This window comes from Podarcis raffonei, chromosome 7, assembly GCF_027172205.1.
Source record: "Podarcis raffonei isolate rPodRaf1 chromosome 7, rPodRaf1.pri, whole genome shotgun sequence".
Taxonomy (NCBI): domain Eukaryota; kingdom Metazoa; phylum Chordata; class Lepidosauria; order Squamata; family Lacertidae; genus Podarcis; species Podarcis raffonei.
This window is the reverse complement of record NC_070608.1, coordinates 939,367-964,718: the sequence shown is the minus strand read 5'-3', so window position 1 is coordinate 964,718 and position 25,352 is coordinate 939,367. Positions and strand designations below refer to the sequence as shown.

The 25,352-nt window shown below is 51.5% G+C and overlaps 2 protein-coding genes across 3 annotated transcripts in view; one reads left to right on the top strand and one right to left on the bottom strand.

Moving 5' to 3' along the window:
* The window catches only part of LOC128416946 (riboflavin transporter 2-like), a 274,487-nt gene that overhangs the window by 34,746 nt on the left and 214,389 nt on the right, over window positions 1-25,352 (top strand). The gene's annotated exons all lie outside the window — the stretch shown is intronic.
* Window positions 1-25,352, bottom strand: part of HSF1 (heat shock transcription factor 1) — a 37,970-nt gene that overhangs the window by 5,135 nt on the left and 7,483 nt on the right. For both annotated transcript variants that reach the window (XM_053395040.1, XM_053395041.1), the window contains exons 2-9: window positions 21,830-21,938; window positions 20,804-20,940; window positions 19,441-19,565; window positions 6,086-6,161; window positions 5,271-5,332; window positions 4,104-4,200; window positions 3,851-3,987; window positions 1,734-1,994 (exon numbers count right to left, since the gene is read on the bottom strand). In XM_053395040.1, the coding sequence (XP_053251015.1) occupies window positions 1,734-1,994; window positions 3,851-3,987; window positions 4,104-4,200; window positions 5,271-5,332; window positions 6,086-6,161; window positions 19,441-19,565; window positions 20,804-20,940; window positions 21,830-21,938 (1,004 nt within the window). The remainder of the gene's footprint in view (window positions 1-1,733; window positions 1,995-3,850; window positions 3,988-4,103; window positions 4,201-5,270; window positions 5,333-6,085; window positions 6,162-19,440; window positions 19,566-20,803; window positions 20,941-21,829; window positions 21,939-25,352) is intronic.

Here is a 25,352-nt window from a genome sequence, read left to right as displayed (position 1 = left end):
GCAGGAGCCGAGTGCAAGAGACGCCCTCTACCCTCCTGCGGTTTCCAGCAAGAGGCAAGCGGCAGCCCTCTCAGCACTTCTGTGATCCACCATCTTCTCCTTGTTCCTGGGGAGCAAAAGTGGGTGCCTCTCCACCCCCCAACAGATCACCTCTCCCTTCAGTTCCAGATCTCCAGGTTCCTTGGCAGGCCTCCACTGAAAGCGTGCAATCTGAGTGTGGACATGCTTGTCATGTGGCATGGGCTACTGACCTACACCCCCTGATCTCTGCCAAGCAGCCCCTGGGAGTTCCTGCTTCCTCACACACAGGGCACAGACGAATGCCCAGAGCACAGAGCAACGAGGGCCATGGGCCTGGGAAGCCAGGGTGCTTTGTCCGGAGCTGAAATCCAGTTGCAACTGTGGGAGGGGCACAGCAGCAAGAGCAGCCAGCACTATGAAGCCCCCATGCATGGCTGGCAAAGCCCACACCCAACCCTTGCAGAGGAGGAGAAACAGCCCACACCTGTCTCCAAATATGCCACTGAGAATTGGGCATCCTCTGCTAGTACCCATGTGCCTCGGTCAGTGCTGCACCCTCTTATCTGGCCCAGGGAACCCCCTCATGAATTTTGGAGCCTTCCTTCCACCACCACTGACAGTGCTACCACTCTAGCAGGTGATGAGGGAGGCCAGGAATCCACAGCCAGGCTGGAGAGAGAGGAAGGGAAGGGGCTGCCGCCTCTTGCTCTCCTGGGAACCAGGTGCTCCTGGCTTCCCTCACTGACCACCTGCTGGCTCCTGCTGGATGGGCTGGCTAGAAGTTTAAAACCAGCCTTAAGGGAGTCTGCTCCAAGACCTGGAGGGTCAAGACACCCGCGCCTGGCTCTCCTGGCACTGCAAAGAGATCTCAGGACCCCTGGGCTGGAGGGGAATCCTGGCCTTTCCTCTTCTGGGGACAAAAGGAGACATGCAGAAGCCCGGCTCCCCCTGAGCCTCGGCTGCAGCGGAGGGCTTAAGAGGCCAAAATGAAACAGTGCACCTGAAGGTTGGTGGTTCGAGCCCACCCAGGGACAAGTGGGGGAAAGATTCCTGCATTGCCAGTGGTTGAACCAAATGACCCTTTCGTGTCCTTTCCAACTCTATACAGTTCTATGACTCTATGGAAGAAGCTCATCCACCCTCACAAGACTTGCAGGCCAGGGGGCAGACTAGCCTAGTGATCTTCTCCCTGGCAAGTTAGCTTTCTTCCAGCCCCATGGCCTCCAGCTTCAGATCGAATGGCTTCAGTCCAGCTGCAGACTCACTGCCTCTGTCAGGACTGATGCGAGAGCAAGAGAAGAGCCTGGCTGCTACATCAGCCCAGTGGCCCATCTTCCCCACAGTGGCCAACCAGGTGCCCCAGAGGGAGACGGGCAAGCAAGCAGGATTTGAGCCTGGGACAAAGTGGCTCAGCTCAGGGCTGCAGCAATTGGCAATCCAGGCTGCACTGTGCCTGAAGAATGGGCTACAGCCACATTGGCGAGAGGCAGCGCTGGACCAGGCCTTGAGAGACCAGGTTCACATCACCACTTGGTCCTGTAAATGCTGTCAATAAAACCACCCCCTCCCCCCAGACAAAGAAGCAGGTTGTCAAAGAGAATGGGGGGAGGGATGAGGATGGCGATGACAGCAGGACAGGGTTAGGGACCCACTGGATCCAGCCCGTGACCCTCAGGTGGCAGCCAGGTGCTCCCTGCGCACCCCACACTTACTTGTCCAGGCAGGCAACGCTGAGGCACTTTTCGGGGGCCTGGGCCTGTGCAGCGCCTGTGCTGCTGCTGCCGCCACTGTCGGCAAGAGGGGCTGTGGCCGCGACGCCCCTGGGCTTCTCATCCTGCAAGATGGAGTCGATGAAGGCAGAGGGAGAAAGGGGGCTCTGGCTGGCAGGAGTGCCGACAGGGCTGGTTTCTTCAATCAGGGGGCTGCGAGAGGGGCTGGGGGGCTCCTCTTTGATGTGGATCACGGGACTACTCCTAAGACGGAAGGAGGGAAAGAAAGTAAGACGTGAGCCCTGGGCAGACTGTGGTATTCCTACATGGTCAGCAGCTGCCACCATTTGCTCTCTACAACAGGGGGTGCCAAACTTTTTCTGGCCCCCACCCCCTTGGTTCCATTAACTCATCCCCAGGGCCCCCTGCCCTACCCTGTAAAAATTATTCAGAACAGCAGTTTGCACACTCCATCAAGGAAGATTGATAATACAATAAACTTAATTCATTAATTCAACCAAACCGATGAGCTTGATCCTGTGCTACCAGCTTTCCAAAGTCATTTACAGCCCCAGAGCCCCCTTGCCAGGGGACACCATGGCCCACTCTGGGAAACGCAGGACTCTCAGACAACCCCAGGAAGCTTCCGCCCTTTGGATCTGCTCGTCCTGCCGCACGCTTCCTCTCTTCCGAGGTTTGGGAAATGAATCAGTCTAAGATCTGCCCCCCCCTCCTCCACCCGTGGCTTCTCAGCAGTGGGGATTTTTAAAAGAGAGATGAGGATGGGAAGGGGGGGGTGAACATAGTTTCTCTGGCAGATGGAAATTCCCTCCAGTACCCAAACTCCCCGAAACGGCTTTATGTGGGAGGTTCAATTAGCCCCACTGGAATTGTCGCCAGGTATAAAAGAACAAAGCTGTGATGACCCACTTAGGCAAGCATCTGGTTCCCATTTCGAAGCAAAGGTTCCTGGCGGAGAGGCACACTCAGGGCAAGAGACGGGGGCTGCTGCTGTGGCGAGTGAGTCTGCCCCAGTGCCAGCAGCGTCCGGCTCACAACTCAGCTCGCCTTGGGAACTGTCTGGGGCAGAGCAGCAAGAAGGTTCCCCTCCACCTCCAGGGACGGGAGATACGGGTTCCTGTACGCAGAGAAGGCTTTACCAAGCGGACCCTTCATGGCTCAGCAGCACAAGACAAAGGGCTTCTGGGCACAGGGCTCTGAGAAAAACGCCCTTGGTGGCCCTCCAGGAGCTCAGGCTCTGCGTGCAGGGATGGGGAACATGTGGCTGCAGTGGGGCAGCATTGGGCTCAGTGCAGATCCTCCAAAGGGAGTGCCCTCAATGAGGCCAAGGCAGCTCTGCCCAGATGCAAAGCTACACAGAAAGGAAGCTCCTGCATCTGCCGCGAATCTCAGGCTGGCATTCCAAGCACCAACAGAAAATGCTGCTGGCACTCTTTGGGTCCCTTTACACAGCCAGGCATCCTGGGGCTCAGCTCAGTCCACCAGCCTTGGCTGAGTCGCAGGTCAAAGGGAGCAGAAGGAAAATCAACCACACCTGGGAAGAAGAGGGACTCCTGGGCAAAATCTCTTGTGGACGGAAAGCAGGAGGTGCTTCTCTCTCCCTCCCTCTTTGGACGGCAGAATTCAGGCTTCCACAGAAGCACACCGTGACCCAGAATAACTAAGCCCAGCGAAGGGTGTGTAAATGAACACCCTGCAAGGCCTGGCCTGAGCAGTTCTTCTAGGGGAAGAACCACCCTGAGGTTACCGCCTCTGAAACTTGATTGACCCTTAGTGACTTCCATGCCACACCCCATCACTTTGGTTTAGAAATGTGCTGAAAATCTTGACTGACTCAAATGAATTTTTAGCCACCCCCCTTTTCAGCCATCCTGGACACAGAGGGAAAAGTTGCCGGCCACATCTGCCCAAGGTCAGGAGTCGCAAGAGAGCCTTGGGGCCTATGCAGTGGGCAGTTCTGTTCCACCCCCACCCCCCAGGCAGCTTCCCCATTTCTGTGCCTTGGACGTCCCCTCCCCCTGCAAGCAGAAGTGCCTGTGCCCTCCAGGCCCACCTGGGCGCCCACACAGGGAAGCAAGCAAAGCTGGGCTGCTGCGTACCTTCCATCAAGGCTGTTGCTGGGAGAGGCAGAGGGGCTGGACTGGGCCAGTTCTGTGACGTCAGAGATGATGGGGCCGGAGTTGGCGGAGGGGTCCGGGGAGTAGAGGTTCGCACCACTGTATGCCGGGGGAGAGGCCTGTGAGGAGGACAGGTATTGGCATGAGGCCCAGGAGCCTTGAGGGTCCACAAGGTGGCTGCCTCCTTGGGGCTGCCCCCGAGCCCAGCTTCCCTCTGCCCAGGCCAAATACTTACGGAGTAGGGAGGCTGGCTGTGGACGTGCTCCAGAGAGTACTGGCGACTGTACTTGGGCATGGCGTGGGCCGAACTGCTGTCGTTCAACATCAAGGGGCTGGAAGGGAAAGCCAGAGAGAGCCGTGAGACACAGAGGCGGCAGGCATGCACCAAAGGGCACCGTCCTGCTTACAGAACGTCTGAAGAGAGCACTCCTGACAGGCAGTTTCAGCCCACCCTCTAGGCCAGGCACAGGCAAACTCGGCCCTCCAGGTGTTTTGAGACTACAATTCCCATCATCCCTGACCACTGGTCCTGCTAGCTAGGGATGATGGGAGTTGCAGTCCCAAAACATCTGGAGGGCCGAGTTTGCCTATGCCTGCTCTAGGGTCAGCTGAGGATGCTTTCTGGAAGCAGGAGCCCTGAAACAGGTTTGGGTTTGCAGGCTGTGTTGCTACTCTGGCTGTCAGGGACCAGAGCAGGTGTGCAGCCCACAGGGGACTGAGCTGGCCTTGGGGGTTCCTCCCATTTCGTTGGACCCAGGAGTGTGGGACTAGCCCACTGAAGCCACTTGCGTGTGCCTTCTTGCAAAGGAGCACCTGAGCCCACCTGTAGCCTTAAGGCAGCTCCTGCTTTCCTGCTGGAGCAAAGAGAGCTGCCCTCTTGCAAAATCCTATCGCCATATCCCTTCCTGTGTGTTTGGTTTCAAAGACACCCCCCCCCACCTCACAAGCAGCATGTAGGTGCTTCTCAGCCTTATGCAGAGGAAGAAGATTAAGAACCAGAGAATTATAGAATTGTAAGAGACACCAAGGGTCATCTAGTCCAACCCCGTCATATAGGAATCACAGATCATAAAGCTACAAAAAGGAGACTCAAAGCACAGCAGAAACATAATCAATGGATCAGGAGTGGGGAGGAGGAGTGTTCAGGGGGAATGAGCAGATAACCCAAAGTATCCTGCATAAAGGGCACAGCAAGAGCACAGGCAGGAAGAGGCAGGCGCAGGTGGGAATTCCTCCCAGAGGTGCTTCTCAGGGGCAAGTCTGGAGTTTTCCAGGTGCAAATGTCTCAATGAGAGGCTGGGCTTGTGCTTAAAGGCCACGGATGGTCCTTGAGAGTCACCCTGGGAGATGCTCCCAGCCAAGAGGAGAATCAAAGCACGGCCTCTGGATGAGGTCCACTTACATCTTCCTCTTCACTCCAAGGATACGGTTGGACTGCACCAGCGAGATCAAGAACTGGATGAGCTGTGGGAGAGAAAACGAAATGTCACCAAGCGGCATGCACACTTCTAGGTGGAGGAGGGGGAATCCTGCTGGACTGAGGTCCAAAGGCACTCTGGAAAGGACCATCCTGCTCAGATCTCCCCCAGCAGACGCACAGCTGACCTCCAGCATGCAAAACCCAGCAGGCTGGACTCAAGACCTCACTCCCAGTGACAGGTATGTGGGGTTCTCTCAGCAGCAAACAGAAGCCGCTCTGTACATGCTCTGTAGTCTCCTCGTCCATGAGTGCTTCCAGATGTGGAATTGGCACTGCTCATGCACACAGGGGAAATTGTTGTTGTTGGTTTAGAACGGTGCACACTCAGGGGGAAAAATATCTGTGCATGTGCCCGAAAGAGGTGGAAGGGGGGAATCCCCCTGCATTCTGCGAGGCTCTTCTGACTGGTATGTATGGCAGGTGGTGGAACAGCAACACAAATACATGACTGAAAAAACAGAATGTGGGGATCTGATGGGCCAACCAGGCAGAGAGAAAAATTGGATCGGAAAGACCGTGATATAAAACTTCCAATCTAGAATCATGCCAAGGCAGTGAGAAGCTGGCTGAAAGAGGTCTTGTTTTCTGTCCTTAAGAGACAATGGCCCTTTACCCTCAAGGCTCTGGGGGTCCACTGACCAAGTCCCCTGCAGGTCAGCAGCCCCAGGCCTCCAGCTGTGTGGTCCACAGGGCAGGGAGGAAGCTGCCCTTTGCTGAAAAGTGAAGGCTGGGCTTACCTTGTTCACCACCTTCTGCTGCTGGGCGTGCTTCTGCCGCAAACTGGCCACCTCCCGCCACAGCGCCTCATTCTCACTGAAAAGGAAGAAGGCAGCCAAATTAGCCTGGGCAGAGAGAGCAGCCACTGCAGGAAGATGAAGAAGCGCCTTGCAGAAGTTTAAATCAAAACATGTGGTTGTCCAGCCTGGTTGTCTGCAGCACAGCCCCAGCATGGCAACAGTGGAAAGCCTTGCAGAACTCCCACAAAGGAGCAGGGTAGGTACAGAAACCCTGCCAGGAACTCGTGGGAGGACAGGCAGCCAACAGCTCTCTGGTCATGTCTGTGAGAGTCACGACTGCAGCAGCCTCCCCGTCTCTACTTTCTCCTTTTCATTCTGAATTTGGGCATTTCAACGACACAGGCTTTTTGTTTGAATTCTGCACTAAAGGGAGTGTCTTCCTGCCACAAAATTCCAGCAAAGAGTTGGGGGGGGCTGCTTCATGCTGGCGCCCAATGCCCAGGTGGGATGTGGAAGCAGCTGCCTTCTGGAAGGCTTTTTGAGGGGGCTGGGCACTTCAGGTGTGGGGTGGGCAGGACGGCTCAGAGCCTCGCTCCTCCAGCCAGTGGCCCGACAAAGGACCCTTGCTCCACCTGAGCTAGTGCGGCCCTCCTGCCCACTCTTTCCCCTCCACGCAAGTCTCCAGGTTGTACTCCAAAGGGACTGTGGAAACATTATTTTATGGATCAGAGGACTGCTCAGGACTGCAGCTGAAAATGGCCTGGTGAAGACAGAAAAGGCTGCAGCACAGTGACTGAGAAAAGATGGAAAATAGTGTTTTTTTATATACTTCCACTATTTATATTTGAAAAATACACATGCCCATTTTTATCCTGGGCTAGACATACTGGAAGCTTCATTTACTTTTTAAATTGTTATTATTATTTTTATTTATTAAATTCCTATACTGCCCTTCATTTGCATCACACTTTTAACATCAAAGCAGCTTGCGGCAGCTAGCCATGTAAAAGCAAGCATCACAAAATTTGCAAAACCAATTAACGACCCAGAATGCAGGCAAGCAATAAATGCGCAGACACCCAGCGCTCTCTCCTTGGGGAAGCTTTTCATACAGGCACGTGGGTGGGTGGTCCACCAAGTGAAACAAATTTGAGGGAGGCAGGTCGGTGGGCAGCTATTCAGCACCACAGCTAAAAGAGCCCCCCCTTCAGGGGTAGCAAGGCAGCGACTGGGGTGGGGGAACATCAAGGGAATGCCTCTGCTTGTGGGCTCCCCAGGCACATCTGGGTGGCGGCTGGTGGAACCCGGATGCTGAGCTAGAGGACCCGGGTCTGGCCCAGGAGGGATGTCCTAGCAGTGTCTTCGGAAAACCCTCTAATTTCTGGCAGCTTTTCTTAGGGAAGTACCCCAAACTGGGAAAACCCCACTTCACACCCTTCCCTATTTCACGCATTAGCAAGGCAGAACTGGAAGCAGGACGTCTCCTGAGGATCTTCAGGAACAAGAGGGCTTAGAAACTCTCAAGCCTAGCGTAAATGTATTGTGACTTTGGATAGAATTGTAGAGTTGGAAGGGACCTTCAGGGTTGTCTGGTCCAGTCCAATCCCCTGCAATGGAGGAATCTCATCTAGGTGCTGTCGGTGATGTAGCTGCAGCCATGGTTTGCTCTCTCATCAAAGACAGAGACGACCGAGGTTCATTTCCCACTAAAAAGCCCCCTCCCCACAAACTGTGCTTGCAAATACCAAGGTGGGTCCTCACCGCCTCTCAGGATCAGGGCGGTCGGATCCTGGGTCAGATGTTGAGCCCCACCTGCCTCCTCACTTTACAAACTGCTTGGGGGGAGGGTGTGGAAAGGCAGGCCTGGGAGCCTGGACTCTGCCCCCCCCGGGGGGGCGGGGAGGGGGAGTTTTAAGAGAGGCAGGTGGGCAGAGGGTAAGAGTTTATGTCATTCTGGTACAAAATTGGATAAATAAAACACTCCTAAGATCTTTTCATAACCCCTGAAATGAAACCTTTGAAGTCGGCCCATATAAACTCTTCACCGCCATTTAATTGCTCTATAAAACAGTGTGCGAAGGAAAGTCTTTGAGTTTCCCTCCTCCCACTCAAAAAAAGGGGCTGTTAACTCTTTGCAGGCCTTCTGGAGATCACCACCCCCTGCGTGCTCTCCTAAAAACTATGAGGCCGCTAGAGGAGCAAGAAGACTGGCCCTTTGCTCTGCTGATGACGGGAGGCAGTGCACCGGGTGTGTGTGGGGGGGTGTGGGGCAGAAACGGCACCCTATGCCTTATATATGGCTCACATGGGGATTTGGGAGCCAGCTCAGGGTCACCTGGTGAGCATCATGTCCAAACTCGGCCAAAACTCTGCATCACATGGGTTCCAGATCTTTCTGCAGAGGATGGACAGCCCCCTGGGCTTTCCTGGAGCCACCCTAGGAAAGGTGCTCACAAATGCACACAAAATTGCTCTGCTCAAGGCGGCAAGCGACAGCTGACTCCTTCCACAGCCTCAGTTGCACCCAACACTCTCATCAGCATTTCCTTCCCACAGGCACCCCCTACTTGTATTTCCTGAGTGCAGAAGACCCCTTTTATGCTCGCAGGAAGCTCTGGGGATGTGCTAAAGAAAGGCGTCTGCTGGTCACCCTCATTGTCCTAAAGATGGGGTCTCCAAAGGGGTCCCCTGCAGAAGGGATGAAAGGTTGTTCTCAATTAGAAGGTGGATGTTTGTGATCCCAGGAATTATTCTCTGCAGGGTGGGAAAACACTTTTTGTTTATAAAAATATTTATAGAACACTATTTAATTTTTAAAAAATCAAAGCAATTTGCAACAAAAATGTATAAAACCATGCAGTAAAAACATGTAAAAAAAGGTTATAAACAGGCATCAATAAACCATTGCAGGGAAATGTATTCTTAATTGCCTGCACAGCCCTGGGGGAATAGGAGTTTTCAGTAGACATTTAAAAGTTAAACCAGAAGGCACCTGCTTATTAGAAACTGAACAGGCAACCACTGGCTGCACCAACTCCTTTGCAGAGTGGCTGGGGAAACCCAGCCAGATGGGCGGGGTATAAATAATAAATAATAATAATAATGATAATTACAGTGTGGGTTCACCCCACTCCTTCCAAGAAAGGAGGGGAGGAGCTTCTCCATCCACACATGCCCTTGGCCCTGGTCTTTAAACCAAAGGCCCTTGCGCCAGGGCACTTGGGGACCTGCCTTGGGACTGGGGTGTTACAGACCCTCGCAAGTCCTTACGATGAGAGGCGTGCCATGTGGCGGGAGAGCCAGGGGTGCAGTGGGTGGTTTGCGCCTGCGGTTCAGAATTAAAACCCTCTGGGGAACTATTTTAGCAGGATTCTGAAAGGAGCCCCCTCCCGTTTGGTCATTGCAGCGCTGGGAGATGAGGCCATCAACCGAGGGTCCCGGCACGGCACTGCTGAGCCCTCTGCCTCTCCCTCGCCCTGTGCAATGTTTAAACATCAACGGGAGCCAGAATGGATGGTACGACTCAGAAAGAGCAGAGAGGGGCTTGCCGCACCTGCAGAGAGGCCTTCTCAAAGGCCTGGAGGAAGCCAGGCAGCGACTTCATCACATGGCCGCTGGCAGGAGTTTGGGAGGAAGGGAAAGGAGAGTCTTGCAAAAAACAAAAAATAATGGCAAGGGCGATGACAGCAGGTGCCCAAGTAGAGGCAGCCAAGGAAGGAGGGAGACGCAGCCATCTTCTTTGAGGGGTGGGCTTGTTGCTGGCTTCAGCCTGCTGCCTCTTCACTTTGCGGGATGCAAAGCTGCTCCCTTCTCCAGAATCAAACGGAACTGGGCAATGGCTTTACAGGGTCAAAGTCTGCCCGTCCACAGTAGGGAAACAAAAATCCCAGACTGCACACCACAAGCTCTGCAAGGGCGGCAGTTTTTTCTGTTTTTCAGAAATCTGATGGGCTATACAAAACAACGAATTACACACACACACACACAAACACAAACAAGGGTCTGGGAGAATTAAAATGTCTTTGGTGCTGAAATGACAACAAGGTTGGCAGGTCCATACAGGGAGGGAATGCCACAATGGGGCCACCACTGCACAACTGTCTCAGTAGTCGCCACCCACCTCACCTCAGATTGGGGTACTGTGGGTGACATGGTGCTGATAAATGCATGGGGCTTTAAAGGTGGGATAGGGACGCGGGTGGCACTGTGGGTTAAACCACAGAGGCTAGGACTTGCTGATTAAAAGATCGGCGGTTCGAATCCCCGCGACGGGGTGAGCTCCCGTTGCTCGGTCCCTGCTCCTGGCAACCTAGCAGTTTGAAAGCACGTCCAAGTGCAAGTAGATAAATAGGTACCGCTCCGGCAGGAAGGTAAACAGTGTTTCCATGCACTGCTCTGGTTCGCCAGAAGCGGCTTGGTCATGCTGGCCACATGACCTGGAAGCTGTACGCCGGCTCCCTTGGCCAATAAAGCGAGATGAGCGCCCCAACCCCAGAGTCGGTCACGACCAGACAGAATGGTCAGGGGTCCCTTTACCCTTTACCTTTAAGGTGGGCCTTGACACTTCATATATAACTGTGCCCATGTTTTTTCTGCCACCAGCCCAAGATGATGAAAGTGTCCCCTTGCCAGGAGTAGCTCCCCAACCCCGGCTACAAAACCTGATCGCACCCGAAACAGGCTGAACATCACGTCTCTGAAGAGATGGAGCACCTCCTCTCAGTACTTTTCCCAGCCCTCCCCCAGGACCCTCCCCTGGGGTAAGTGGTGGGTGCCTGTTGAGAGGCCACTTTAGGCGCAGGACAAGGTGCCTCGGCACGCAAAGCAGCAAGCCTGCAGTCAGGAGCACAGGTTTTCCTGGCACGGCCTCAGGCCGCAGCTGGCAGCGGCTCACACATCTGAGCCCGCCATAAACTACGACTCCAGCAGTCCTTAACCTCATGGAACACCGTGGCCAGTAAAACCAGCTTCAGATGATCTCAAGCAGTGACTAAGCCCAAAGCGCAGCTGTGCGCAAGGAGGAAGAAAGGAGAAGGGAAAAAGACAGACGCAGAGTGAGAGAGTTCACAACGAGTGTCTTGCTCAGAGCCCATCAAAGCAATTCTGAGACGAAGCTGACGGTTGACTGCGGGCCAGCAAAGTCCCCCGTGACAAGCAGGGGCTGCGGTGCAACTCGCCAGAACAGCTGGAATCCATGCAGCATCTCGCACAGAGAGGCAGTAACACACCACATTACAACCGTCTAATGTAGAGGTCATAAAAGCCTGGCCCAGCGTCTCTGCCTCAGGCAGGATCAGCCAGAAGACTGGAGTCGTTAAAGTCAGCAAGGCGGAGAGGGCCGTGCACACTATGTGTGTGGGTGCAGGGGGGAGACCAGCCCTCCAGACAGGCTGTGGAGTCACCCCACCGCTCCCAACACTCCTGACCAGCGGCTAAGCTGCCTGGGGATGGTGGGAGTTGCAGCCCAACACCTGGGGTTCAAGAACACTGGTCGCGGCTTAGGACACCTGAAGCCCAGAAGATGGAGCAGAAGCAGCTTCCCCACCAGCCCCACAAGGAGGAAGTGGAGGGCTGGAACTGGACGAGAAAGAACATGAGAAGAACCTGCTGGATCAGGCCAGTGGCACAACCAGTCCAGTAACCTGCTCTCACAGTGGTCAGCCAGATGCCCCCGTGGAAAGTCCAAAGGACACAAGCAGAAGAGCCCTCTCCCCACCTGCAGGTTCCAGCAACTGAGATTTAAAGGATTGCTGCCTCTGACCCTGGTGGCACAGAAGAGCCATCATGCCTTCTACAACCCTCTCCTTCATGAATTTGCCTAGTCCTCTTTTAAAGCCATCCGGGTTGGTGGCCACCAATGACCCCTCGGCAAAGGCATTCCACAGTTTGCGCTGAATGAAGAATCTTCCAACATTCAGAAAGTTTCACCTGCCTTCAATATGCACCCCTCAGATGCTCCAGCTAATTGGAGCTGTTGACAAGGCAAGGCTGAACCTGGAAACATGGGCCAGGGGGCAGAGGGGAGAAGACAACTGACTGGCCACCTTCCTTGGCTAGGCTAGGCTGGAGCCCCACAAGCTCTGACTCTTGGTGCACAAGGGGGCCGGGGTCACCGCCAGAGAGGCAGGAGGCCACCTTGCCACCACTCTGGTTTTCTTAAGGATGAAGCCTACTTAATAGGAGACAGCTGGAAAGGAAGAGGCCAGGGAGCCTCCTCCACGCCAGCGCTCCAGTCTCCTGCACCTCCTTAATGGAAGCAAGGCATTTATTTCCCTTCCCTGAGATTTACAGCGATTCTTCTTCCCCTTGTCCAGGCCTTGCAAGTGATGTCTCATTCCCAAACCTCAGCCAGCTGCATAGGCAGGGTACTGGCTCCCGCTACGGGACGGGATCCTCCTCTCAACACACGTCAGAGTGCCGGCAGGGAAGCCTCCTTCCTTGCCCTGGGGGGCAGTGGGCAGGGGGGAGTCTTAAAGGAGAGAACCGGGCAACTCAAGATGCTAGCTGCTGATCCTGGCAAAGGCCAGGCCAAGCCTCCTTTTCAAAAGGCTTGTCTTGAAAAGTGGTGAAATTGGCAGCTGGAAAATTGATCAAACCACTGAGTAGTGCATGCGCGCGCACACACACACACACACGGGGGGGCTACCCCCGAGATCCCCTTCTATCCCCCACTTAAACCAGTGGTTCTCAAAGTGGGTGGTAGCGCCCCCTGTGGGTGAGTACCCAGGGAGGTGCTAAGAGGTGAGGGGGCAGAAGTGGGGAAATGGCTATCCGACTTTGAAAAGCTGGTATCACTGGATCAAGTTAATTGGATTAATTTAATTACACAGTGTTAATTGGGTTTGGAATAACTGTGCAATTCATTGTTACTGTTTTGAATGTTATTGCGCCGTTATGTTCCTTAGTGGGCTGTGCAAACCGCTGATCTGAATAATGCTTTTTATACAGTAGGGGGCACTGGGGATTATTTGATTTAACCGAGAGGGCAGGGCCCCCGAAACAAAACGCTTTGGAAGCACTGGCTTAAACCAACAACCAGGACACAATCTGCATGCAGAAGGGGAGTGGGGAGAAGCAGCGAACCCTCACGCCACCGCTCCCAGCCTAGACCTTTTTCCTTTTCCTGCTTGTCCCCCGCTAGCCAAGGCTGCTTTCGGGCCCCGGGTCCCTGCAGGCCGGCAGCTTCCTCTAATGAGGCATTTCCGAGGCGGCTGGCGGCTCCAGCTTGGCCATCCCTCCGCTGGCTCCATTAGGCCCAAGCTCAGCTTTTCTGCAGCCCGTTACTGACAGACACAATCTTTTCTGCAAATGTTCCAGCGCAAAAAATATCCCCTCTGGTGAGTGTCAGAAGGATAATATATATTGTTGCTTTTGGAACCATAAAGAGAGCAACACAGGTCAGAATTATTATTTGGTATGATTTAGCAGGGGGAGGAGGAAGAGGAGAGGTGCCGCATCAGGGAAACTAATTCCGTTGCAGGGAAGAAGAGGACGGTGGCGGCAGAAGGCCAGATAAGGGTGTCTGCTCAGATTTATTTTTACCAAGAGAAATTTTAAACCTCCTCGTTCTGTGGGCGACGGGGGCCTTGTAAAAACGGCAGGGCCTTGTAAACGCAGTCTGGCCAGGAGGAAGTACTTGCGGCGTCCCCGCGGCAGGCTTTCGACATGCCGAGCCAAGCTAAACGGAGCCCCCAAAGGCGGCTGGGGGAAGGCCCCGGTAAACACAGGTGCACTCACCCCGCTCGGCCCCCGCTCCCAGAAATCTGTTTAGAATTAGGCTCACGGAGGAGACACTGCAGCAAGACCAACCAGAGCCCTCCTGCCTCGCTTTCCTGCTTGGAAAGAAAGGCCTGTGAGGATTCAGAGCCCAGAGAGAGAGCGAGAGCGGTAGGATTTCACCTTCCCCAACCTCGCCACCTTTGTGGTGAACTTATCAAAGTGATCGTATTTAAAAAGATCTGCACCCTCTCTTTTGTTATCCCCCCCCCAAATACTCCTATCAGGGTGGATAAAAATCAATGATTAAAAAAAAGTTTTAAAAAAAATGGATTTTTTGATTTAAATTGGATTTTTAAAATAAAATGCTTTTGGAGGAAAGATATTTCTAAAGATAGTTTTCTATTGAAGTTACATTATAGTCCAAAGGCTATTCATCAGGAATTAAGGATTTGTTTTAAGTTTTTCATGTGTGCTAAAACTCAGTCTAAGTTCTTTTTTTTAAAAAAATGTTTAACCACATCAGTTAACAAACATGGATACATATGCTATAATGCTATTGTTTTAGCTAAATAAATTGTTTAAATTGTTATTAAGGAAATTATTATTTTTCTCCTTCCAATAAAGTACAGCAGAAAAGTTGTCCAAATATAAAGTTAACTTACTAAAACTGTTAAGTCTTTGGTGAGACCTTGAAGTGCTTGCCAGTCAAGTAATAAGCGTTCACAGTTAACTTATTAAACCTCACAGTAATTTCATAATTATCTGTCTATGTATTTCTAGTAGTATAACCAAATCAGTGATTTTTGATATAACTGCAAAAACTACTCTGAAAATTTATTATTCCAAAAATGAAGCCTCCATCTGGTTGTAAATGTTAAGATTATACCAGCAAGAATGAGTCTTTCTGTAAAAAAATTATTTAGATCAAGTCTTACTGACTAGTGATTTAAATCGATCTGATTTAAATGAAACCCACCCTGACTCCTATACTGGAAGTTTGGTAGAGTCTGTTCTTGTTGTTGCTGTTGTCACCACCCGACCCCTCAGTAGGAGACCCCAGGGCTGGTTACAATAACATAAATGATACCATTTAAATCAAGCAAACAAGCAAAACAGTCTTACGTTAACTAGCAATTTCCAGGCAGGCCATAAACATGTTACATCATTGTAGTGATATGTGGATTTACTTTCCACTAAAGGCCAGAATAAATGGGTTAATGTCCATAGCACAGGGACGGCCGCCCTCTAAACGCTGATTGGCTCCAAGCCACCCCATTGGCCCCGGTCAGCCTGGCCAACTGTCAGGGAGCATGCTGGGAGTTGGAGTCCAGCAGCATCTTGAGTCACCAGAAATGCCCCCCCCCCGATGCCGTACTTTGAGTGTCAGGTGCTGCCCCACCACTGCAAGGATGGTTCCACAGCCAATTGGACCAAAGCAGAGCGCACGCGACTCACCTGGTGCCATTTCCCTCACCACCCTCAGCCTCAGCCCAGCTGGATGTGGGACCTGGAAGCAGGCCCAAGGCCGTTAGTCCTGCATTTGACATGAGTCTGGCTTCCCAACCCCAGGAAGCATTTGCTAGGCTCACCTAGGAGACATCAAGCGCAGGAGCTACACGTCTCGTGATAAAGGAGCCAAGAGCAGCTTTTAAAAGGCAGCTATCAGGTTCAAAACCACAACCGCTCCAAACTTTAAAAAAAATCCCTGAAAGGAAGCTTCTGGCTCGCAGATTCCCTTTTTAGGAGGTGGTTAGGGATTGAAAACAAATGAAAACATAGGAAGGGGAAAGAGAGGCCAGCGGAAGCTGACGCTCTCAAAGGCCGAGAGGGAGATTTTCCAAAGCAAAGCGCTGCCAAGCTTGGGCCCCCAAAGCCCACCTGCCTTCCCCACAGCTGCCCTCTAAGTGTTCTTCTGGCTTTGGAGGGACTGGCTAGTTATTAAACATTAACATCTCCTATACAGCACCGTGCACCACAAGGTGCAGGCCCATCGGCCTTTACAAGCGTGCATTGGAGGCAGACAATAAAAACATTCCCTTTCGCAGTCAGGGCAGGATTCGAAGCCAGGGCTCTAAAAGCCCCCCTGAGCCAAAATGGCCTCTTGCATTTACCCATCCAACCTTTCACTGCAAACACTTTATTCCTTCAGAACTCCCCCCCCTTTTTTTTACACCCAGCGCTTTAAATGCCACATGCTGAGAAACATCAGAGTGCTCTTATGCTCATGTGGTCTCCCCAGAGGGCCCACTGGTCGGATGCAGCACCTAAGCTCTTCAGATGCACACCAAAACATAAGCCTACCAATTTTCCCAACCAAAATGAAGGCCAGCTATACGGAGGTGGACTTGCTCACATCCATCCCATATTAGGCCAGCCTCTTCCTTATCTCCCAACCAAAGACTGAGTGGTCTTTTTTAGGAGGGGGAGCTAATGAGGGACCAGTCTTCTGTTTTGTACTCCTTGAGGTGCCAAGCAAAGCTACAGGGAACCAGGCAGAGGGCCTTCTTGGTGGTGGCACCCGCCCTGTGGAATGCCCTCCCACCAGATGTCAAAGAGATAAACAACTACCTGACATTTAGAAGACATCTGAAAGCAGCCCTGTTCAGGGAAGTTTTTAATGTGTGACATTTTAATGTATTTTTAATCTTTGTTGGAAGCCGCCCAGAGTGGCTGGGGAGACCCAGCCAGATGGGTGGGTACAAATAATAAATGTTGTTGTTATTAACACTGATGGTGTTACAATACTTTAACGAAAAAGAGGGCCAATCTTCCTATGTGGATCTTGTGTTTAGACCCTTCAAGTTCGGGATCACTAAACTCAAGAAGGCCACTGTAGGTATTGTCCTTACCCCTCCCTTCTTCTGGGGCACTGTGATTTTGCACAGTGAGAACAAGGTGCTCCCGGCAATTGGCTTGGCCTGCGCAGGCCACAGCAGCAGTCAGTAGTTCTGCACGCCCTGCAGAAGCTAAGAATAATCAGCCCAGGAAGCTGCCCTGGGAAGGCTTGTCTCTTTGGGGCCCATGAGAGTTTGTACAACCCTGGATTGGCCAGAGGGAAGGCCCAAGATGAAGCGCAGCTAACAAACCTTCACACTCCTGGCTCCTCAAGAACTTCAGAGCTTATGCTTAAGTAAGCAGGCTTTGTGCCCTCTACGGACAGCAGAAAGCACCCCCTCAGCTTTTTGATCTCTTAAGTCAGCCATTTCCTTGTCTACATGAGGAGTATATACACACAAGACACACGCGGGCAGAAACACACCAGCACACACTGTCCCTCCTCCACAGATGTGAAGGGGTTTGGCAACTCACTCCCCTCTTCCCTTGCCCACTCATCACAGCCTCAAACGGATGATGAGGGGAGGAGGCAAGTTGCCAAACCCAGCACTGAGTCTACTTTGAAATATTGTTTTCCTTTTTTTGCAGTTATTGTCAAAATTGGCAGAGTCTTGGTGGAGCAGGAACAAAATCACTGTGGAGCTGAATCACCCCTGGGTCTACACCAAGGAGAATGAGGTTCCGAAAAGGCACCGTTGGGCTTCTTTCTTCTGCCAGAAAGGGAGGTGGTACTGAAGCCTTTAATTCCCAGACATCACAGTCTAACCAAGACAGGGAGGCCAAGCTTCACTACACTATGACCCTGTGCAGCAGGGCTGTGGACAGGCAAGAAGCATGCCGGCCTGGTCTCTGGGCTTGAAGAGGAACTCTAGGGCACAGCCAGGCAACAAGTCCGCCTGGAATACCCTCCCTTCTGTAAGCAGTTTCAAGCAGCTTGGCAAAACCTGACCTTGGCCAGCAACAATTCAGAATGGCCAAAGCCCCACCAGAAAGCCGCAAGACTGGATGACTCAAGAGACCGAGTGGTCATCAAGCTCCACATTCCATGGGCGAGGAGTCAAGCTGTTTACGGCTGGAGGGATCAGGGTTCCTGTCCTGGCAAGAGAACAGCTGGGCTCAAAACTGCCAGGAGGGGCACCACAGCAGCCATAAAACAGGAAGGGGTTGCTGCTTCAAGCCACTGACTAATCTTCCAGGAAAAGTGGGATTTGCAAGCCTTTGCCTTCATGCCCCCACTCACCAATATGAGCCATCCTCTGCAGCTGCAGATGATTTACAGAGGAGCTTCATTGCTGGCCATCAAACCAGCCTGAAGAAATGTCCCCTGGGCTCCAGAACACTTTCCTTTATATTCTCAAATGTGTGGGTGCAGGAAAAGTGCTCTGGGGAATTCTGGTGCAAGCTAAGCCCTCTTTTTGAGGCTCCACTCCCCAAGGGAAAACATCAGACACTCCTTCCTGGGTCTCCCCTACAACCGAGCCAGAATGCAAACTACCAACTGCCAGCAGCTCACTGCATGCCTCACCTTCCACCTGTGCCTGGAGAGAAGGCAAGGCAAATTTTTCAAGTCCTCAATAGCCTGGGATAAGCAAATGTTAAGCAACTGTCCCACACGTGCAAGAAACTCCCTGCTCTGTAAACTCCAAGTGGAGCGCCTATGAGCCCTGGGGCTGGATCAGGGCGAAGGGGGCTCATCTTGTCCCACATCCTGCTCTCACAGTGGCCAAACAGAAAGCGGAAGCCCGCAAGCAGGACATGCTGAGTGCAGATGCCTTTCCCCTGCCCTTCACAACTATGGCGGTCTAAAAAAAGGCCTTTCCCAAGCTGGAACCAGCCTGTGCCTCTATCTGTCAGTGTCAAAATAAAGCAGCACTGTTCCACCAAGAGTTTAATTTGTAAAAAAAAATTAATCTTAGCTGCTGATGTAATTTTAAAAAATTAGTACCATATGTTCCGGCATACAAGACGACTTTTTATCCCTGGAAAATCACCCCAAAAGTCGGGGGTCGTCTTATACGCCGGGTATACACATTGGGAAGGAGGAGAGGGAGCCGGTGAGCAGAGGCGCCCCTTCTGCTGTCGCTCCTCCTCCCTCCCCACAGAAGGGGACGCAGAAAGTCCTTCCGAGCGTGGCGCTCACCCGCCCGCCAAACGCCTTGCCTCGGGCTGCTGCTGCTGCTGCGACGGCAGAGGCAGTAGAGGGGTGCGCGCTCTGCCCCTGGCGGCGCTCAAATTCTGTAACTCTAAAACTCTAAAATTGAACAGCAAAAGTTGGGGGTCGTCTTATATGCCCAGTCGCCTAATACGCCGGAATCTATGGTATTTATTTTTCTCTTAACTGTACAAGAACTACTGTACAAGAGGAAAACTGATCAATAACAGGGCAAAGTCCACATGGCAAAGTGCCGCAAGTTACACAGCAAGGACATGTCAGAAGGGCTGCTAACTAGTTTAACAACTGTGGTTGCTGCTTGTCATTTTAAGTGTGCTATGGGTGCATCAATAGTTGCTTTGCTATTATTAACGCTACCCTGGCGGCTAATGGGTGATACACCACCCTAGATGGAAGAGACAACGTTAGCATTGAAAACTCAACATGCTGGGTGAGAGAATTGAAGACAAAAAGACGGCAGTCCATCACCTGGCAAGAAAGTTTGTTAAGGGGTGAGTTCAATTCCTGCAGCAATCAGGTGGTTAGCATATTATGCTACCTGCCAGCAGAGGGGGCTAGAACACAGAGCAAGGTAGACTCCCCCTCCCAAACCCAGAATACCCCTCCCCCCCCCTTGCATTGTACATACTGCTTCATGGCTATCAGCTTGGAGTCCATGCTCTCCTGCTTGCCCTTCATTGCCTGGACATCAGTCAATATCTTTGTCACGCTGTCCTGGCGAACCTTGATATCTTCATTCTTTATGCCAGATACCTGCAGGCAAGGAAGATTTCTTACTTATGACTCTTCATGGCTTCCAAACGAGAAAATAGCTGGCTGAGCATCACAGACAGAGAGCGCACTGCCTCTTCTCAAAGAGAGCTGCAGTCAGAGACCAACAAAGCTGCTGAAGACCAATGCCATATAAACTGCACGCCTTGGCAAAGGCGGTTCCTCAGCCCATCTCAGAATGTGGTAGGATCACCCATTTGCCAGCACAGCAGGCAAGCACACAGTTCATTGAAGTGTAATTTTATTTGCTTGTGCTTCCCAGCATGCACTGCCACTCTGCTACTGCATGGCAGAGTATGATGTGCTTCTGAATTTTCTAGCGCTGTGTGTGTGTGTGTGTGTGTGTACTGCAATTTCACACACACACACACACACACACACACTTAACTGTTAAAAAAACACCCTCAAGCATGGCTCATGGGGCATGGCTCAGGGAAGTAACAGAAACAAGGAAGTTTGAACAGTGGGGGGCAGGGCAGTGAGAATATGGAAACGGGCACATAGGTAAGGGTTCTGTGTAGCTTCTGCCTTCTCCTCAGTTAGGAGAACCGCTAATCTCAGTTTCAGAGAGAAAGCTATTTGCTGCTTTCATGAAACAATTTTGGGAACACGGTTTGTTGCTTCTGGTGAACAGTTTACATGAACAAGCAGCACTACAGATAAGGATAGACTGAAGAGGCATGAGGACAGCCAACAGACTGCAGAATTTACAGACAGGCTTATTTAGGGAGCATTCTCAATGCAAGAGAGGTGCACTGATTAATGTGACATGATATGCAAGACATCCTAGCCTACAAGATGGCTTCAGCTGAGCCAGGGACTTCTAAGCTGCTCCGCAAGGCCAGATCTTTGCAAAAAGAAAAGTAACAACAAGAGGAGAGATTGCCAGGGCCTCCTGCCATACACAGAAGCACACAGGAGGAGGTGGCGCATTGGCAAGTTCATAGTCTTCTGTGAGATCACTTATGCATGCGCACACACTCACCCACCCAGGTGCTTATCACAGGCCACCTCAAATTGGGTGATCTGAACCAAAGTTCAGACAAGACAAGGAAAAGCCAAAAACACTGAGAAGGAAGTAGCAGAAACCAGCTCTCTGCACTATCCTGAAGCACCAAGGCAGGTAATGGCTGAAAGAAACAGTGCTGTTTCCATCCCATTCCATCTGTTCCTCAAAAGCTCCTTTGAATCTGGGCCAGCGACTGTTATGGAGGACTCACATTGGTTACTTTCCTCTTGATGTTCTCCAGGAGATGTTCTTGGCCGCGGAGGAAGTAGTGGTGCTGGAATTCAGTGTCATCCTTCTCAGGCTTCACCAGACCGCCCTGCTCGATGTGGATTACTTTCCGGAAGCCATCTGGAAGGCAAAGGAGCAGAGCAGGTTGGCAAGAAGGTCAGGGGAATGCTGGAGAAGCCAGCCTGTATTTCACATGCAGCGTAAGCCTGTAGGGCAACTGGACCTCCCAACTCTGAGACTTCGCTTTCCCCCAGCATCAGAACCAGAAAGTAGTATCTGCTGAGTCTGCATGTTGCTTAATGCTGTCATTTTCCTGAGCCAACTTTCCAAAGTGAATCATACAAAATAGCACATCAGCGAATGATCTCAGCTCCCAAAATGCAAGGCAGGTGTTCCAGGAGGAGGAAACACAAATTGCCTTGCTAGAGCAGAGCACGGTTCACCTAGTCCAAACTCGTCTCCCCCGAGGCACCTGGCTGGCCACAAGCAGTGATGGACGTTCCTGTCTAGAACTCAGAATACGCCCTCTTTGAAGATGGAGTTCTCGTTTTTCACATTTAGAGCCATTAGCTGTTCACAGTCATATTCTCCATGAACCTTCTACCTCCTGTTTGAGTCCCATGTAAGGAGGCACAAGCTCCTCCAGGACAGGCCCCTTGCGGTCCTGGTTGCAGGCCTGGTACTCGACCTTTTCTTTAACCCAGACACTTTTCATAGACAATACCAATTCTATGTTAACAGTGCCAAACATTTAATCCTAACCTAATTTTGCCAAGATGATCCACCGTACGGAAGAGGACGTCGCTCTTTTCTTTACTACACCTGAAGAAACTACTAGGCCAGTCTGAGAAGCCCCAGCACTTTTGCCCACAAGTCCTGCACGGTGCAGCTCATGTTCTGACGAACTGGCAAGGTGCCCTAACCCTACCTTCAGGCAAGCCCCTTGTGTTTGCAAGAGACTTCTGAAGTCAAGCGCACAAACTGTGCACCAAACAGAGAATATACTTACACATGTTCAGCTGCCGGACAAAGCTGGCCATGTTGTTGTGTTTGAAGTATTTAGGAAGGACTTCCTTGGCAAACTGGCCTTGGTCGAAGACATGGAAGCTGTTTCCACTCTGCAACAACAGAAAGAGAGATGAGCAAGGCTGTGCGGCAGCATTGCCACTGACCTCAAGCAGCTGGGCTGGCCCCATGGCTGGCAACCCCACACGGAGGTGTCGCCCTTCAGGCACCGACGGATGTGAAAACAGGGCTATGCCTTCAGCCAGTAGAAATAGGGGCCAGATTCAGGCAATCAAGAACCACATGGCAGCCACTTAAATGCACACAAGGGCAAAACATAAAAGCCCACAGTGGTTGCGGGTAATCACTGATCATGGCATTCAATCATGAGAAACTGGGAGGCAGAAGAGTGGGTACACTGGGCTTAGTTGATTTTTACACCCTTTACAATGGGTGTGGTTGCTCACACATCACTCTCGAAATGTCAACGCCTGGAAAAAACCCAGAAAAATGTTTTTTTTTGGGGGGAGGGGTTCAATTTTTCCATTACCCCCTGGCAAAACTTTCCTATTTCTACACTACTATTGGTCCATAAGAAGATTTGACCAATAGGATTCTTCAGGAGGCCTGTGCAGAATGCCAGTGTGGCTTGTTTAGTATACTAAGCCTGAGGAACTCCCTGAGCCAAAGCCCTTGGAGAAATCCACACAGGCAAAGGGTTGACCACAGATTTGAAGGGGGAGCTGAGCAGCTATTGTAGGCCTGCCAGATGCAAAAACCCACCTGCTGTAACTATGGCAAAGTGGGCAGAGAGATGAGGCAAAAAGGCAGCCCATGTCAATGACTAGAAGATTGTGTGGCATCTGCTGATCTTACTGCCTCAGTAGCCAGGCTGCCTTCTTCCTAGCTCAGCCACAGAGTTCCCAAGAGCTGGAGGGTGGAGCGAGAGGGAGGACAGAGAGGCAAGGCAGCCGGCAAGAATGTGTGGCTGACTCACCCAACATTCCTTAACTGGTGCCAACCCCACTGGATAGCACGGCAGCCCCAGAGTTTCAGCTACATACACAGGAGCCAAGTTTCTTAGCTCCATGGCAGACTAGGGAAAGACCTGTGAAGTGAGAGACCCAACAGTGCCTGTGGTCTGCTCAGTGTGTCCCCATGTGAAGAACGGATAAGCTAAAACCTTGAGATTTACTTGAGTGCACTGGCCAAGGCAGTAGCTAACTGGGGCTCTCTTATCCAGAACTGGCATGCCTTCTCTTTGGAGATGCAAAGACAGAGGGCAGAGGGGAGTTGGAGCAAAGCACTGAGAAGTGCCCACAAAGAGCACATCTCTTGATGCACTGCAGGTGGCCACCGGCCTCCTCTTGCCCTCTGCTTTCTCCATATACAGTCAAATCTCAGTTCCCAAACGCCTCCATTTTGGAACGTTTCAGCTCCCAAACGCCGAAAACTCAGAAGTGTTCTGGTTTCCGAATGTTTTTCGGAAACCAAACATCCAACGCGGCTTCCGCTTGAGTGCAGGAAGCTCCTTCAGCCAAACAGAAGCCGTGCCTCAGTTTTCAAACCTTTCAGAAGCCAACCAGGCTTCTGGAACAGATTACGTTTGACAACCGAGGTTTGACTGTAATTTTTTGCTTTGTCTTAACCACATTTCCCTTCCTTTGAGGAATTTCCCTTCCCTCCTGCATGCTCACTTGAGCCAAAGGGCTGCCCAGGAACTCCAGCTTGACAATAGCCACCCCAGCTCAGAATTGCCTCAAGACTAGAAGCTGTCCAGCCGGAGCAATATTTCAACCTTTGGCTATGCGAAAAGCATGCAACCATTTTTACTGAGCAAGATGACACGACTTCTCTGTCTCACATAGCAGGAATTTTATTATCAAAATATAATAGTCTCTACAGGAGACAAAGAGAGAGAGAAATTTCAATCTGGCAGAGTGATATAAAATAGTGAAAGGCTTTTTACAACTGGATTTTCTTTCATGGCAGGAAAAAGCCCTGCCACTGAGTCATCTTCTTTTTAAGACAATTCCATATGGTGGGAGAACAAAACCAGCTAATGCCAATACTAGGATAGGTGGGAACCAAACCAGACCAGCTGTAGACAAATCACAACCCTGCAACAAAAGCATGCTAGCTCCAGAGGAAGAGGACGGCATCTCGGACCACCCAAAAATGCAGCAGAGAAGGATGCACCGACTGCCAAAGCCCTGCTCACATGCAGCCCTGCACCTCTCTGAGGTTGCCTACCCTGGGCGAGGGACTGCTACAAGAGCCCAGTCTCTGGAGCCACCGCTAGCAAAAGGATCACTTGGCACATTGCCCCCAAGCGCAAGGTCACACATCCCCCAAATCTCCGCCAGGCCCTTCCTAGTCCCTCCAAACACCAGATGTGGGCTTATCCACACAAGAGGCTCCAGCTTGAAAGGATCAGAACACCACTGACTCAAGTGGAAATAAATACCATTTGCTACACGAAGTGCCTAAAATAATGAGGTGCTGTACAAAGTTTTAGTACGCACATGGCCTTAGATCACTCAATACCAAAAGCCAACAATAACCAGGGTCTTACTGTCCACTTATTTGCCTTCTGAAAAAGCCAAGATTCAAGAGTCTGGAGGGACAGGGCAGCCTGATGCTGGAAGAGACAAGGTGCCGAGTTTTTCATTTTCTGTCATTTTAAAGACAGCAAAGCCAGTCTCTGCAGAAGGTGAGATGTGAAGGGCCCAGAAGGGGGAAAACACAAATCTGAAAATGGGGAAAAGTTTTCTTGAATTTTCCTGAGGATTATTTCAATTATTCCCCAAGGAAAACCTGGAAAATTTGGGAAACACTAAAAAGCAAAAACAAACAAAAACACCTCTTATTATTCTCTCCTACCTGCCCACTTTTTTGGGTAGGGGGAGGCAGTTTAACCCTTGGATCACAATGAGTCAAAGGTGTGCTGAGGGAGGATAAGGAGATTGCAGAAAAGCCGAATGAATTATTTGCATCTGTCTTCACAGCAGAAGATGCAGAGCAGATTGCTGCGCCTGAACTAACTTTTGCAGGCAAGGAGTCCAAGTCCCCCCCCCCGCAACCCCAAGGATCAGTACTGAGAGCCATGCTTAACTTGTTCACAAACAACTTAAAGCTGGGGGTGAGAAGTGAGGCAGCCAAGTGTGCTTATAATACCAGATTGTTTTGAGGTGTTAAAATGAAGACAGACTGTGAAGAGTTCCAAAAGGATCTCCAAAAGGATCTAATAACAGCACAACAGATTCCATTCCATCAGACTGATGGGGCAGCAGCACTGCAGGACCTCCTCCTCGCTTCTGCTGCAAGACCACAAGCTTTTGGCTCCTCTCCAAATCGTTTCACTCCTGCTGCTCACTACAAGGTCTCTGTAACTAGACCAGGGGACAACAAAGTTTTTGTGGCTTGGGCCAGTTCACGATCCCGCAGACGCTGTGGTGGGCCGGGTGTGCGCGAGTGCATACATAAACACTATTTCCGGCGCGGAGGAGGCGTGCGCAGCTTCCCAT